The sequence below is a fragment of the Heteronotia binoei genome, chromosome 15, assembly GCF_032191835.1.
Source record: "Heteronotia binoei isolate CCM8104 ecotype False Entrance Well chromosome 15, APGP_CSIRO_Hbin_v1, whole genome shotgun sequence".
Classification (NCBI taxonomy): Eukaryota; Metazoa; Chordata; class Lepidosauria; order Squamata; family Gekkonidae; genus Heteronotia; species Heteronotia binoei.
The window spans coordinates 49,988,198-50,005,186 of NC_083237.1; the positions used below are offsets into that span (position 1 = coordinate 49,988,198).

At 44.0% G+C, this 16,989-nt stretch overlaps 1 protein-coding gene across 1 annotated transcript; it reads left to right on the plus strand.

Annotated features, from left to right (window-relative positions):
• The first annotated feature begins 10,839 nt into the window (after positions 1 to 10,839).
• On the plus strand, positions 10,840 to 13,718 carry HOXB2 (homeobox B2). The gene is made up of 2 exons (XM_060255654.1): positions 10,840 to 11,235; positions 12,974 to 13,718. Exons 1-2 carry the CDS (start codon positions 10,854 to 10,856, stop codon positions 13,675 to 13,677), a joined length of 1,086 nt encoding a protein of 361 aa, XP_060111637.1. The 5' UTR covers positions 10,840 to 10,853; the 3' UTR covers positions 13,678 to 13,718.
• The last annotated feature ends 3,271 nt before the right edge of the window (positions 13,719 to 16,989 follow it).

Genomic DNA, 16,989 nt, shown 5'->3' on the forward strand with positions numbered 1-16,989 from the left:
TTTCATAATTATCTTTCGCCTGAGGTTTCAACACAATTTTTTTTGAATGTAGAAAAGGGTGCTGATTTTTTAAAAGAAATAATCCAAACAAAACAGATGATTTAATTTCTTTTTTGAAAGGAAAGAAATTTTACAATATGCACACCACATTGTGGACCTGGGTCTCAAAAACATGGCCTTTTCTTAAAGCTATGGACCCTCTTCCAGATCTAAGTCACAAATGTATTAATACACAAAAGGATACCCAAGAGGTTGAGTGGAAAGCTGCCTTCATGAAGTCTTCTTCTACTCCTACCTTCTCTCCATCCCACACATAATCTTTTGAACTGCTCCTTCTAAACTGGTACTGAACCATTCTCTCCTTTTCCTTCCCCTCATGTTACAATCTGAAAATGCCCACCGTTAGCCAACACTTCAGAGTTTCATCTCTTCTCTCCATTTCAGTATCCACCTCTCACTTTCAAGAACTGGGGGAAGGGAAGAACATGGGGTGCCCTTAAATGGGGCCTGGAGATCTCCTGCCATTAGAACTAATCTCCAGATGACAGAAATCAGTTCCCCTGGACAAAATGGCTGCTTTGGAGGGTGGAGTTTATGACATTGTACTCTGTTGAAGCCCCTCCCCAACCCACCCTCCCCAGGCTCCACCCCCAGAATCTTTCCCAACCCAGAGCTGGCAACCTTCGGTGTTCTTTAACAAAAGGAATTTCTAAAGAGAAACTGGAGGGTTTTAATTTTTTTTTTAATAAATAAGGAACAAGGGTCCAAACTGAAAAAAAGGAAGAAAAATTTGGCATGAGTGCACATTTTGGGCTCTCCTTCCTCATGAAGCGGCTGTCTCCCTTTCTGTAGGGCTCATGAAAGGTGGGGAAGCTACTCACACCTAAAAGGCGTCTTGGCGTTTGTCTGTGTCTCCTCTTCTCTTGAACGTGAAAACAGGGTATATTTGAACAGAAGCTGATATGTTGCCAAACAGAAGCAGAAGTAAACTGTCCTTTGGGGAGGGGAAGGCAGGGTGGATGTTTACCGATGCTTCTTATTTGGGCTGGCATATTTCTTGCACTTAGAGTTTACATTTAAATGGGTAGATATACCAACTTTTGAAGGGCACCCATTGGAGACGACATTCAATGGGGGTGCGTGCGTGTGTTCTGGTGAACATTCATATATATAAATATAAATATATATATTATATATTTATTTGTTATAGCCAGTTTTAAACTATTTTTTCTTTGTATTATTTATCCCCAACATTATGTATTTATAAGAAAAATGTACTTTTTTTTTAGTATTTACTTGTTATAAAAGAACATGGGTGTCCCCCCTCCCCCGTCCATTGTACAACCTGCCTTTCTCTCTCTCTCTCTCTCTTTCTTTTTTTCTTTTCTTTCTTTTTTTTAGTTATTGTAATTTAGGGGAAAAACAGTAGTTACCTTCGTACTTAAGAAAAATTAACGTGTTTAGTTCTATTGGAGGCATGAAAGAAGAGCCAGACTGTAATTGTATAGACCTGAGTTAGAAGAAACTAGCTAATCCCTCCCCTTCCCTCCTTTTCTCCACCACTTCTCCTTCTGCCCTTCTTTTTTGAAGCATTTTTTTAAAAATTTCTTTGTGCTTAAGGGTCGTCTGTTGAACAATTCTTGAATAAACTTTCTGTTCTTAATTTGTTGGTGTCCCTTTGGTGAGCTTTGAAAGCAGCCCTTCAAAAGGGAGGCAGGTTTTGCGGCCATAAAAGGGAGCAACTACATTTAAAGGGGGGGGGGGAGGAGAGAAAAAATTCTAAATTTTTCAGGCATTAACGAGAAAGACATTTGTCTATTCCCTCCCCTCCCGCTTCTCCCTTAGGTGACGGGCTTTTTATTTTACAGCTTATAAAATTGGAACACTTCTCCTAGCTGATGGTGTTTACTTAAAAAGTTAATCGCCAGGGGCTTCATTTCTCCTCTGGCTCCCCCCTCCCACCGCCAACCTCCACCCTCCGCTTTCCCACCCCCTTCCCTTCCACTTTGGAAAAATCTTGTTCGAAAGAGTCTCACGCCAATTAAAATTACCCATCATCTTCTGTTGGATACAAAGAAAGGGACGTCACGTGTCGTTCAGACTAAACAGCCATTGGATCTAAAATGAAAACAAAGGAAAATGGTTAATCATAACAAAAGGCACACGGGGCTTTCTTGCTGAAATTAAAGGGAGTGGGGGAAAGAAACCTGTCGTGAAATTAAATCACTAAATAAATCCAGAAAGGAAGAGAAAGCAGATGCTCCTTACGGTCTTATTGGGGGGTGGGGAGGGGAATGTGTGAAAGCTAAAAGACAGATCAGATAACGGCGCGGCTAATTTGTATTTTATGCTCTTAAACCTTCTTTAAAAGGGGGGGAAACGCTTCTCTTATATTTTTTACAAGCAGCGCGATTCCATAAAACTTTTATGGTGTTGGAACCGAATATAAACCGGCCTGTCAAATTAGCACGTCACATTTATACGACTGTAAGGAACAGCGAAAGGCAAAACTACAGACTTAGCGAAGCTGAGATCTTGGGGTGGGGGAGCAGGGCTGGTTGTCTCTGTGCCTGGGCAGGTCTGGCTAGATGCCGCCGCCTCCGTCACCCCCACTCACCACGGCCAGCAACATTATACTAGACACGGTTAACACTGAAGTGAGGTGTTTCCCCTCCTCTCTCTTTGTCCCCCCCCCCCCCCCCATTTAACGGGGCCTTACCATTTTATGAAAGCCTCCCCATCCAAAGGAGAAGAAATATTTCTTTCCCCTTTTCTCTGGGAGGCAAAAGGAAGGACAGAATGATCTCCTTCTTGGAATTGGGGAGGGAGGCTGTTGGAGGAAGCGGCTGGAAGGTCCTTCTTGCTTAAATGTGGCGGTCTATGTTGACCAGTCCAAGATTGTCTGCTCAGATCTTCCCATCTATCCATGTATCTCTTACACTAAGAAACAAAACTGCCAGATCATTCGGTCCTCTGCAGAAGAAGCTTCTGGTAAGGAGGACCATCCATGGTTCTTCTGTGGTCCATCCTCATTTGTCAATATGTATACATGGGCTGGATCCTGCTAACTTTTTGAGGCAATGCCAACTCTCTGGCCTAGGATGGCCACCTTTCTCAACACATGTTGGTCCCGTGTTCCTCAGCAAAGCTTTTTTGAGTGGTCAAGAGTATGCCTCCTTACTTTTTCACCAGCAGCAAAGTGGTTGGATTCAACCCTAAGAACTAGATTCTTGTAGACTCTTCATTCCCTGGGACCAGTTCTGCCCAATACGAATGGTAATCATAGACCAATCAATGAATGGTACTATCTACACTGATTGGCAGCAGTTTACCAAGCACTCAGAGAGAAGCCTTTCTCAGTCTTGCTTTCCTAACATCCTTTCTGCCCACAATGCCAGGAATTAAACCTGAGATCTTATGTTGTCTGACACTGAGTTATGGCCCCTCTGCACTCCTAGTCATAGGCCTGATTCAAGTGTTGCTATGGCAGTGTGGGAGCCTCTTCAAAGACCGTAGCAGTTATGTCTACAAAGAGGAATCATGTGGATCAGATGCCAGTTCCTGGAAGCCAACAATACCAATGTGGGAAGGATTTCACACAGCCCACGTGGTTCATGTTTACAAGGCAGAGCCAAAACAGATATTATGTAGGCTGTGAGTAAATGCTTATCCCTGTAAACATTTGACACATGTCCCATCATCAAGCACCTTATTTGTACATAGAATTGGCTCAGGATTCATGGGTAGGTTTACCATACCAACAACGAATCCACCTAAGCCATTCTTTGATAGCAGCTTATCTCTACTTGCAAATGGGCCAGATTTGATTGTGTGTTTATTCATGACAGGGCACAGGTGGAATAATTTCCAGAGGGAGCCTTTTAGCAGTGGCTACCATCTCATAGCCCTGAACTGGATAGCCCAGGTTAGCCCAATCTCATCAGATATCAGAAGCTAAGCAGGGTTGGATTTGCATTGGGGAACTGAGGCATCTCCTGTTCTTGCTGGGGTTGCATTCCTCCTAAAAGAGCAGGTTCATAGCTTGGTGGTGCTACTGGACCTGGGGCTCCTAATGGATACAGGGGACCAGGAGGGGGAGGAGCCTCAGCCAATAGAAGGAAGAGAGGCTTGGTTCAGTAGCTCTGCTGTGCAAATGAGAGCCTGGCAAAGCAAGCTCTCCCTCCTCCCTCCTCCTCAAGGGAGGAGCCTCAGCCAATGGAGAAAATAGAGATCTTTCTCTGCAACTCCCGTGCGATTGAGCAAGCCTTGCAAAGCAAGCTGTGATGCAGAAGGAAGCAAGAGAGAGGGAGAATGAAGCAGATGGCAGCCAGTTGCTTTGGGGCCTGATAGAAGCTCTCTGGGGTCTGATTCAGCCCCCAGGCCGCATGCTTGACACCCCTGGATAGGAAGGTGGTCTCAGTGGCCAGGGGTGCCTTTCACCAGCTTTTGCCTTTCCTAGGCAAAAGAGACCTTATCACTGTGGAGATCTTATCACATTGCTGTGCCTGTCCTGGTAAGATTAGACTACCGCAATGTGCTTTAAGTTCGGCTGCCCTAGAAGAAACTTGAACTAAGAGGAAAGGCCTCTTAGTTTTAACTAACTAATGAATTAATGAAAGTGTTTGGTAGCTACAATTTGTACAATTTGACTGAATGCTTCAGTCAGAATGTGGACTGGATTGGATCATAGGGACCATATTGTGCCAGCCTTGTTCCATTTACAGTGGCTCCAAATTTGCTTCCAAGTTCAGTCCATGGTATTGACCTTTAAACCCCTAAAGGCATGAGGCCAGCATACCTTAGGAACTGCCAACTCTCACATGAAGCTACCCAACCGCTATGGACATCATCGGAGGTCTTGCTTTGGGGTGGTGGACAGGGCCAGCCCTAGACTGTCTGGCACCCCCACCCTGCACTGATAGTGTCACCAAGTCACATGGGGGCACCCAGTTCAGTACCCCCAGAAGACTGGTGCCCTAGGCAGTCACCTAGTTTGCCTAGTGGCAGGGCCTGTCCTGTAGGTGGGTAACAACTAAAGAAGGAGCCTTCTCAGTTGTAGCACAAAAACGAAGGCTTTCTCTCTCCAATGAGATTTGCTTGCCTCTTGCTATCATTATCTTCCACCAGTGGGTGAAGGTTTTTCTGTTTTGTTTGGTATTCTGTCAATAACCCTCATTCGTCTTCCTTTCTGTTTATGTGTATGTATCTATGTGTTTCTGGTTTTCTGTATATGTATATGTTTTAAAATTTGTTTTAATGTTTCACTGTTTGCCGCCCCGAGGGACCTGAATTGGGTGGAAAGGTGGAATAAAAAAATGGTATAAATAAATCTCACACATCACAGATGAAACTAGACCCATCCCACAATGTAACACAGGAGTCCGACCATAGTGGTCATAGTCAACTTTAGCTGCAACACTACACTGTAATAATTGGTCCTGGGCTGAGTGTCTAAGAAAGAGCACCAGATGGTGTGTGTGGAGGGGGGAAGGGTTGGATCCAGCCATCTTTTTCACTTAATCTGACCCAGCTCACATGGCTTTCACCTATGCAAGTCGCATGATTCTCGGTATAACCATTCTGGGTGGTCAAAGAAGATATCACCTTACTTTTTTCACCAGCATCAAAGATGGCTGGATCCAACCCTGGGTATAGTTTTGCATCCCATAATAGAAGTTGTTTTTCATAATGTGGCACATGCAAATTACATCTGACTGCAAAATGCCATCACTTAACTCTTAAACAGAATCATTGGCTTTACTAGGAGGACTCTTGAGGAAAACGGATCATGAATCATAATGCATATAAAATTAACATCCTTTTTTTTTTTTAAGGGTTTGTTCTAGCAACTATGGTTGATCTTCTCCATGCAACTCTTTTTAATTAATATAGAAGGCAAAAATAGATTATTTCTACAGACAAGCATAAACTGCAGGCTGGAGGGCCTTGCAAGAAAAATTATTTTAATTCTGTTTTCTATTTGATTTTTGTTGTTTTGTCAGTATATTAAGTTCCACTAATAATTATAGCCTTCATGCAACAATAAATAACAACTTGGCGGGGGGAGCCTGAAGTACCCCTTTCTCCTTTGTCCATGACTGTAGCTGGGTTATGCTCATCCATGCAAAGCGTAATTTAATATTCTGTGATGCTATAATTTAAAAGCATAAGAGCGTGGAAATGCTGATTGGGATCTGATCAAACAACAATAGTCAAGAATGGACGGCCCCCTCACTCCACCCCACCCCGACATCATTTCCCTGAATATGATTTTATGGAGGATATTATTGAGCTAAAATCATAGCCATGGTGTTGGCCAGATATGAAAAGGTCTCCTGAAAGAGGTTTAAAAGACATGAATCTATTGTTACCCATATAGACCACTGCCACGCACACCATTGGCATAAATAAAGTGTTTTGCAGTCATAGAAGTCATCAGAGGCTTGCAACACCTGCTCAGCTAGTGCCACTAGAAACCAGTTTGGCATGGCCTCCAAGACCAGGACCTCAGGACTAGAGGTAAATCTGAGAGCATTCTTTTGGAAACATGTTCTCACGTGTGACATCCTGGGCTAGAAAAGGTCTTGCAATTCTTTATTTTGTTTTTAGCCGTTTTCTTTTGTTTGCATAGAGCAGACAAAATGTTATGGGTTATAGATCCAGGTGGGCAGCCGTGTTGGTCTGAGGCAGTAGAACAAAGCAGAGTCAAGTAGCACCTTTAAGACCAACAAAGTTTTATTCCGAATGTAAGCCTTTTGTGTGCTAAAAGCACACTTCATCAGACAGTGGGATGGAGTGGCAACCCGGGGCCTAGCTTGTGATTCTTTTAATCTGCTAAGGGACATTTCCATGATTTTGCATGCTGATTCATTGCCCACTTTCTTTATATTTAGGACTGCTTGTCATTCCATCTATCTTACTGTCTGATGAAGTGTGCTTAGAGCACACGAAAGCTTACATTCGGAATAAAACTTTGTTGGTCTACAAAGGTGCTACTTGACTCTGCTTTGTTATGGCTTATATTTTTCATACTTTCGGATTGCCTTTTAAATTTGCAGTAGATGCTGAAAGCAGCGTCACCCCAGAGTTGAAAACGACTGGTGCTTGCACAGGGGACTATCTTTACCTTTTTAAATGGTTCTGGGGTTCCAAGAGGCCCCTCCTTTGGAGAATGCATACAAAAGTTCACATTTCAGCAACCATATCAACAGCCTGAAAGATCCTCTCTCCTCTTAAACACACACACTTCTACATTCCTTGCAACAATTTATGCAGATAGAAATCTTGGTTAGACTGAAAAAGTACAGACCATTATCTGTGGTGATTCTTGACTGGCAGTTTGTTTCCCAAACTAGACATTTTACTGAAATCAGGAGGGGGGGAACAGTACTAAGGCTGAATATTTTAGTTCTCTTCCTTCTATACCCTCATCCAGAAAAAAAAAATGTATCCTGCCAGCCATTCCAAAATCTGTCACACTTCGATGAATCTGCTTTACTAAGCCTGCATTTCCTATTTTTGCAGGATCTACTTCCTCATGATATTTCAGCTTCCCCCCCCTCCCCAGGCAAGCCATCTGCATCTTTGCAGTAATTTCCCTTCTTTACATAAGCCTTCATGAGAAACTCTTCCAAACAAAATAATTTTCAGTGTAAAATTCTTGTGTTTGTGCCAAACTCTCTGTACACTCAGGATAATTTAAGTATGTTGCACCAGACCATCTGCATGCTCTTGACATGAAGTCATTTTGTGCAGGTTCATGACTACAAAGCCCATTATGCAGTGTCACCATGAATGAAACATGAATGGATAACAATATTAGGGCCTTCAACTGAAGTAAACAAATAACATGGAGAGACTAGCAATGCCAATGAAGTTTACTGCCATTGAGTCAAGCAGAGAGATTTTGTGTAGAAATGTCTTATTTTTTGGTCTGCAAAAGTGCTGCTTTAAAATGGGAATGCCACCTATAGATTCTATGTACTGGAAATCAATTATATTTCCAAATCAATTATATGTCCAATTCCTTCCCCCATGCCCAATATTCTCTTAGTACACTACAATATAAATGATAGAGCACCATATTTCCTTCTTTGCTTTTAGCTCTAGAAATCCTTTGAAGATAAGAGTAGACTACTCAAGAAGTTTGTACGGACCTAGACATGCACTATTGTCACCATTCACAATACTACTATAGCAATACTCTCAACTTTGTGTTGTTCTTAGAGGGGTTGTGAAAAGTTTGGAAAGAGTCCTATGCAGACCCCAGGCCTCAAAAGATATGCTTGGTAGTAGCATAATACAATATCAACAACAGTGGGAAGATGGGCTTGGTTCTGTCATCATCTGAGTCTACAGATGCTGGCAGAGCAATGAGAGGAAAAGAGAGGAAAAGAAGAAGAAGAAGAAGAATCCTGCCATAGATGCTGCTCTTTAAGTTCTAACAGTTTGTTCCTATTATACAAATGTCCTGAATCCTTCCCTAGAAACTGAAGGAGATTGATGAGATTTAAAAGAGTTTCACTTTGGTTGCGTAATCACTTCCATTACTCTGTGTAGTAATAGTAGTGATGCAACCGGTAATAATCCCACTGCAAGTTGCATTACACCAATTAACATGGAAACCTTAAACAAAGGGAGTGGACTTAGACCTCTTTCCCCTCAATTTCACCCAGGGTTCCCCCCTGCCACAGCCCCACCTCCATCTTGCATGGCTTTCATCTATCCAGGTCCCAGGACCCCCAGCATAATTTTTAAGTGTGTTCAAAGAGGACCCCTTTGACAGAAAGGGGAAAGCTGGTGGGATCCTATCCCTAGGCTTTTAACTATTTGTTTTGCTATAGTTTTGAAAGCACCATTTCCTGAGTGCAGCGGAGGACAGTTTTGGAATATTTGAAGACACTTAAATATTTGTGAAAATATTTCTGTCTTGAGGATTGTGTTTTCCTGGCCTCTTGCACTTTGTGACTTTTTAACCCCATCATAAACGCATACACACACACACATACACACAGAGGGAGTGTATATGTAGACCTTCAGTTCAGAATTCACCCCATGTATCTGATGAAGTGTGCTGTACTTATGAAAGTTGTCACGATAGATCTGTTTGTCTTTATGTTGCCACAAGACTCTTTTTTGTTTGTTTGTTTGTTTGTTTTGGAAATATTGGTAGATTATTAGCCTAATGCTATGATCCTGTATGTCAAAGTCCATTCTTTAATTCACATACATAGATCTGGCAAAGATTCTTTTTCTTTTGCCACTTTTAAGATTCTTGTTACTCCAGTGTTAGGGGTTTCTACTTCATGAGGATTTAAAGTGACAAATTTCCCTAAGCCTTGCTGTCTTCTTCATTGAAGTTTTCCAGCCTCCTTCCAAGTAAGTTTGTGGAAGGAGTGGGTGGGAGAAATAAAAGGAGCCTGAATAAACCAAAGCACCCAAATGTGTTAATGTGTTAATACTGTATATCCATTTTCCTTCTGCAGCCTCAAAAGTGTCTTCCTTTGCACCTTTCCCCAACCATTTTCTCATCAAACTGGTGAATAAGTCTCCTCTAAGGAATTCTGATGAACACCCAGATTCTTTAGGATGTTAGTAAAGCCTGGGCTGTCAGAAGTCTTTGGTGAGAAAAGATTGATCACTTCTCTCTCTCTTCTTCTTCTCCCCCACGCTCACACCACTCTCTCCTTCCCTATGCCTGTGTGAAACTGCCGAAAAGAAACAAAATACCCCTGGAAATATTCTGGGATACTAACTGTGAATGCTTTTTGTTGTTGTTGTTGTGAAACAAACAGACTTTTAACGTTCAGTTGATTGTGTCTAGGTATATGTAGAGAAAATAGGAAGGGAGCTGTATTACCTTAATTTCTTTTTTATACTGTTAAGGACAACCCATTTCTTAATCTTTGCCGGGACAGGAGGAAAGGTTTTTTTCCCTACCAGATTCCACCCCCCCCTTCACATAATTTTAAAAGTTTCAGCTGCAGAAAGTCCTAGAAAAGGACAGCTTCTAACACAAACTTTTCAAACCAGCTTTCATACTGACCTGAATTTGCCAGCTGCGCTAATGCTTAAAAAAACCCTTTAAATCCAAGTAGATTTTCAAGCCTGATATTCCTCCAAGTTTTCTTTCTGCACGTTTTAGTGTCTCTGGTGGTGAAACCAAAAGTTTTCTGATTTTGGAAGATTCCTTCTTCAGTTTTCATGCCTGTCCTTTGTCCTTAGGGACAAGAGGCATGGTTCCCTCTTCTCTGTTTCCTTCCTGGATGGGACTGCTAACAACAGTTGTAGCCCTGGTCCTGCAGCAGGAGATAGACTGCAGCCACCAGCCACTCTCCAACTCTCTCCTCACTCAAACCTTCGGGGCATCTTCTTTTTAGATGATGTGTTTGTAGTCAACAAAATACCAGAATTCAGCAAGGTATTCCAAAGTCTACTCTTCTGATTTAAAATGATGATGATGAGTATTATTATTATTATTATTATTATTATTAGCCATGGAAAAATACTTTCTGTTTTCTACCAGGCCGGTCCTGCTATTGGGCCAGACAGGTCACGTGACCAGGAATTGACTGCAATTTATCCCCGCTCGTCAGTTTAATAGAGCAAGGTCCCCATACGCCTGTATTATCAGCAATATACGATTTTTTAAAAAAAATAATAATAAAAGAGGGGAGGGGGAGGAGACTGCAAATAATATTAATACTAAAGCGATATAAAATATTGAAAAGGCCTTCCAGAACCATCCTTTCTTCCCCTCTGCCTTTCCTTCCTTCCTTCCTTCCTTCCACCCACCCACCCCCATTTCCCCCCTCTTCCCCCCTCCCTTTTGCACTGGGCCCCTGGAAAAAGCCATGAATTTTGAATTTGAGAGGGAGATAGGCTTCATAAACAGCCAGCCGTCGCTAGCGGAGTGTCTGACGTCCCTTCCCGCTGTCCTGGAGACATTTCAAACTTCATCAATCAAGGAACCACCGACGTTAATTCCTCCTCCTTTGGAAGAAACCCTCCTCAGCTTGGATCCTTGTTCCAGCAGCCAGGCTACGCCAAGGAGCCCAAAGAGACCAAGACATGGGCAGGCCAAGATACCCCCGCCGCAGCCTGCTCCGCTGGCTGGCGAATTCCCCTGGATGAAGGAGAAGAAATCCTTTAAGAAAGCCGGCCAGGTCCCTGCCTCTTCTTCGCCATCTTCCTCTTCTTCTTCACTGCCCGGGTCTGCCGTCGGTTCTCCAGCAGGTCTGTACACCATACAACACCGGGGTGGCTGGGTTGAAGGGGGGGGGGACTGGCGGGACTGGAGGGGACATGAAGACACCCTCCCCCCCCCAAAAAAAACCCTGCTGCTTAGAATGTACTCAGTCACAGGAAAGGGGGCAACCGTGTCTCCCGAATGTTAATCTTTCTTTCTTTCTTTCTTTCTTTCTTTCTTTCTTTCTTTCTTTCTTTCTTTCTTTCTTTCTTTCTTTCTTTCTTTCTTTCTTTCTTTCTTTCTTTCTTTCTTTCTTTCTTTCTTTCTTTCTTTCTTTCTTTCCCTCCCTGTCTCTCCAATTAGTCCTCTTAGGTGTCATTTTTCTTATTCTTTTCTGATTGCTTTAGCCTGTTTGTTGTGACTAAGACACCAACATCGCCTGTGTCTTCAGAAGCTGTTTATTCCCCAGCTTTTTGTTGTCATCGTCGTTCATGTCAGAGAGGAAATGTAGACAAAGCAAGTCAGAATTTTTTTTTTCTCCTGAGATGTTTATAAAGGGGCATTTGTATTTGTTTTTTTGTTTTAAGTTTGGTAAGCGGCTTTATTTCAAGATTGGGAGGAAGATGGATGAGGAAACAGTGGCGAGGGGGGTGGAAAGAGAGAGCAAGAAACGGGGATAAATATCCGTTCACCCCTCCCCCACCGTTCCCAAATAACCATTCACAAGGCAGCCTGTCCACCCATCCCGGGGAAGCCAGAGTCTCTCATTTCAAGATTCTCCCAGCCCATCTGACTCCCCTACACACCCCGGGATCCTTCCCTTCACCAAACTGAGGAGGAGAGGTGCTCTTATTCTTTTGTTCAGCGCCCCCACCCCACATATTCTCCTAAAGCCAAGGTGCTGAATTCGCAGTATCCAGGGATTGGGCATACTGGGTGAACCCAAAGCTCCCGGAGGAGCAAAGAGGGCCACTGGGTGGGGTGAGGGGGGGGGACACCTCCTGGGAATTTCCTAGTAGATACAGTAGGTAAGTAGGCGGGCACAGGCAGGTAGATGGGGCGCTGGTGCTTATTGCATTCTTCTTTTCTCCTCTTTTCTTGGACTGTCTATCTCTTCTTGGACTATCAAACCAGCTTCGCCATTTAGTTATGAACGTTCTTCTTCTGGTGGAAGACACTGACGCCCACAAGCAGATCTCCACCGCGGGTGGTTTTTATCCACTAGGGCTGGGGGAAGTGAGCAAGGGCAGAAAAGCAAGTGGGCTTTCTCTCTTGATATCCACCGGGAGAGGAACGTGTGACGTTCTGGTCTCCCCCTGAATGTGGGTTGAAGGACGATTTCTCCCTTCCAGGAGAAATGGAAGATCTTCCTTCCAGCCAGCTCCCTCCAAGAATGAAAGAAAGAAAGAAAGAAAGAAGAAAGAAAGAAAGAAAGAAAGAAAGAAAGAAAGAAAGAAAGAAAGAAAGAAACCCCAGACCCCTCTATGTTACTGGGCTCCTTCTTTCCCCCTGAAGGATCTCTGCAAATTGGGGGAGGGGGAGGGAGAGGGTGTCCTATGAATGCGCCTTAAGGGCCTCTGAGATCCTGAGCATCGTTGGTGGGACGCTGGGAAACACGCAGGCTTTGCTCTTCGCGTAACCCGTTTCAGGCTTAATCTCCAAACTCGGGGGTGGGGTGGGGGCTCATGAGCGCGCAATACGGTTCTTCAAGGAGCCTCCTCCTTTATTTGAGGTTGCTTTTTTTTTTTGCATTCGCTTGTTTCATTTTTATTTCCCCCCCTCCAGACATCCAGGGCTTCCTCGACCAGGGCGGGAGCGGCTCGAGGCGGCTGAGGACGGCTTACACCAACACGCAGCTCCTAGAGCTGGAGAAGGAATTCCACTTCAACAAATACCTCTGCAGGCCTCGGCGGGTGGAGATCGCCGCTTTGCTAGACCTGACCGAAAGGCAGGTGAAGGTGTGGTTTCAGAACCGGCGGATGAAGCACAAGCGGCAGACCCAGCACAAGGAAATCCCCGAGGGGGACCCTGGAGGCTACCCCAGCTCCTTGGACGACCAAGGCGGAGAAGAGGCTGCGGAAGAGGAGAGAGGTCGCTCTCCATTTGGAGACTCCCTGGAGATGCCTTGCTCTTACCCGGGCGACAGCAGAGAAGCTGCCAGAGGCCCCGCGGGTTACCTGACACCTCCCGGGGAGAGGAACCCCGACCCGCAGCCAAATGGGACAGCTGGCGCCCGTTCATCTTCTTCTTCCTCCTCCTCCTCCTCTTCCTCCTCCTCAGACAATGCCTTCCCCGAAAGCCAGAAGTCTCCTTTGTTACCGCCCGATCTGAGCATCTTCTCGGCGGATTCCTGCCCCCAGACCTCCGAAGGGCTTTCTCCCAACCTCCAGGGCTTCTTAGACAGCCCCATCAATTTCTCCCTCGACGACCTGGACTTTTTCACCAGCACTCTTTGTGCTTTCGATCTGCCGCATCTGAATTTCCAGTGAAACATCTCCCGCCCACCACCACGACCTTTCATGATCTGCCTTGGGTTTATGTGCCCCTCTAGAAAGTTACTCGCAGGCATCCAGGTCTGCATTTAGTTTTCTCCCCAGTACCATCACCCCCGGCCCTTTAAAGCAAGAGGATACCCTCCTCACCCCTTTCCCTTTCAGGCACCCTCATTTCCTGAGACACCCCACTGAAAACACATTCCCTTGGAAGGTTCACTGGACAAATCCTTGATAAAATGCCCCCCCCCCCAAATGCAGGTATTTGTTTCCATAACTAATATTTTTGTAAACAATGCGTGGGGCTCTACTAGGGAGACACAAAAGGGCCGGAACAAATAAACAAGGGCATCTTTTTGAGGGTCAGGTCAAGAGAAGGACACACCCTGGCCTTTCAAATATCTTTGCAGTCGATATTACCCCCCCCCCTCACCCTCCCATTAGAAATCTCAGCAGGCCCCGGAGAAAATGTCTGCCGATTTTTAAAAACCGAATTTCTCAGGAAGCAAAACGAGACGTTTAGATTTCTTAAGTTAAACAGAAAAGTAAAAGAAGGAAGAATGTAACAAAAACAAAACCCCAGAGGCCTCCCCTTCCTTTTACGTTTTAGAGGTAGATTATTTATTCAAATGCTTTAATAGTAAAATGCAAATTATTTATTGTACTTTATTTTCATAGAGCAAATAAATGGCTTTATAGTCTTGAAAAGGCTGCATTCCTGTCTTTTTACGTGCATCGGGTTGTTTTGGTTTTAAAATCGGACTTCCTTTCTTTCCTTTTAAAGCGAATTGATGTGTTATATTTTTTTTGCTTCTGGTTAGCCGTCTTTAATAAGAAGAGTGGTTTAAATAAATATTTCAGCGGTAGAAATAAATATTTTAGCCTGCTGACAACACAGGGCTATACGAGTTATACTCTCCCCCCTTTTAAAGATAAGTAGTGAATTCTATATTGTGTGAATACAATAGATTTAAATGAGGAAGTCAAAGATTCTACAGTATTTAAAAGAGGATTTTTTTTAAAAAAGTTCTCCTTTAAAAGAATTCAGCTGTCATGTTTTAAATCAAAGTTTTGTTTCTGCCCTTTTCTTAACAAAAAACTGAGCTGGACTCGTTTATAATAAACCGTATCTTAATACAACCTCTGACGAATGTAAACTAGGTAGGGAATGGACAGTGAGAATTTGCAACATGTAAATTTAATTTTTTTTTTACTAGGATTACTATCGTTCCATAACCAGTAGCAATGCCCGACCGTGACGTTTTCCTATGATTTATTTATTCTTGCTAAATTTAGTGGATATTTTATTTCTGGCAAGGGTGGGGGAAGTGTCCCGACTACAAGATCTGTGGAATAGTAATTATTGATTATTGATTAATCTGAACGAGTGAGAGAAAGGCAACGATACAAGGCACAAAGCGAAGCTTTCCGAGCTGGACGGCGCAGAGCCCTCCAAAATGTATATGTACAAAGTGGCACCCAGTGGCAGGAACTCAGTTTTTGTGGCAAAAAAGGGAGGGGAGGGAGGAAGCTGACCAACAAAATGAGATGGTTCAAATAATTCACAAGCATAAAACAAAATTTAAAAGGAGATAAAAAATTTAAGGGGATGAAATTGTCCGTCGGTCACTGTTTCAACTCTGTGTTTCTGTTGATCAAAGAGAAATAAGAGACCGAGATGAAGGTATCCTATGGGAAATCTTTCTTTCTTTCTTTCTTTCTTCTTTCTTTCTTTCTTTCTTTCTTTCTTTCTTTCTTTCTTTCTTTCTTTCTTTCTTTCTTTCTTTCTTTCTTTCTTTCTTTCTTTCTTTCTTTCTTTCTTTCTTCAATAATAGGACAAGCGGTTTTAATTCTTTCTCTTTTCCAGTTTTTTGAAATCTTTTCCAATTGGATTTGCCTTCATTTTCAACGGCGATGGTTTGGGGGGGGGGGTTCTGGGAGGGGGGAGCCGCTGCTGGGCTTGTGAATGAAAAGCGGTCAGAGGAGGAACCGTCGGCGGGGTGACCCACACCATATCGAAGAGACCCACAACCTCCACCTCCCCCCCTCTAAATCATGTCTCGGCTAATTCACTGGTGTTTCCCCGAACGAGGCAGGATTTTGGGAGGCGTTCAAGGCGCATGGGGGGGGGGCGGGTGGTCAGAGGAACACATTGTGAGATCCTAGCCGGGGTGGGAGGCAGTGGAGGCTAGAGATGGGGTGGGGTGGGGGCAAGAGAAGCTCAAAATGGCGCAGGAACGGAGGACTGCACAAGTAGTGGTTTGGGGGGGGGGGGGGGGGGGAGAGAAGCGATGCGAGCCCGGCAGCCATTACAGATGGCAGAGAATCTGGTGTGATTTCTTTGGGGCGGCGAGGCAGAGGCAGCGTGGGCGGCTGGAATGCTGGCTGCCGGCCTGAAGAGGCTGCTGATTGCAAAGCCCGGCCCTTCCCCAAGCCTCCATTCCACAGGATTTTGGAGCACGTTCTCTTGACCGGCGCTGCATCTAACGGCACGTTTATTGGTGACATTTGGAGATTCGCTTGTGGTGGGAGAAAACGGGGCTCCTTTTCTGGGCAAGTGAACACTCTGTGTGTGTGTGTGTGTGTGTGTTCCTCACACGCCCGTTTCCAGAAAGATCCACATGCCTGCAAAGAGAAAGGGCAATGCGGCGCCTCCCCCAGCTCAGAGAGACCTGCACGTGATGTTATTTATTAGATTTCTATGCTGCCCTTTCCAGAAGGCTCAGGGCGGATCACAACAATAAAACAACAATTGCATATCAAAACACATAACATCGGAGATAATGGAATACACCCCCAGTCCCCCACACATTCTGTTTTCCCTGTGTGTGCGTGCATATAAATAAAAGGAGGTCGATTTTTCTCTCTCTCTCTCTCTTTCAAAATGTACAAAGGGATACCCCCTTATGAATGAAGAATTCTATTTTTGGAATCCACTGCAGGCAATCTGCACAAACCTCGTATTTGAATGAATCATTTTTACATACATTTTACATACATAATCAATTTCACATACTTACACAAATTTTAAACCCATTGAACTCTAGTCAGAGGACATCTGTTTGTCTGTTTGTGTCTTCCATTGGCTTTATAACGCCACCCTGACTAACAGAGTATTATTCAAATCGAATATTTTACCAAGCAATGTATGGGATTAACCTTAAAACACACACACAGAGAGGCCTGTTAATTTTTACTTTGAGACCACTCTATTTAGAATATCTTTAGCTGCATCCACAGACTGTTGGAGGCCAACCCCCAACTATGCACAACCGGATTTCCCTGTGTGGACGAGATGTTCCAAGAAGT

Coding starts and splice junctions, on each gene's coding strand:
- HOXB2 (XM_060255654.1), top strand. CDS start 10,854: ATGAATTTTGAATTTGAGAGGGAGATAGGCTTCATAAACAGCCAGCCG. Junction 11,236..12,973: donor TGCCGTCGGTTCTCCAGCAG/GTCTGTACACCA, acceptor CCCCCCCTCCAG/ACATCCAGGGCTTCCTCGAC.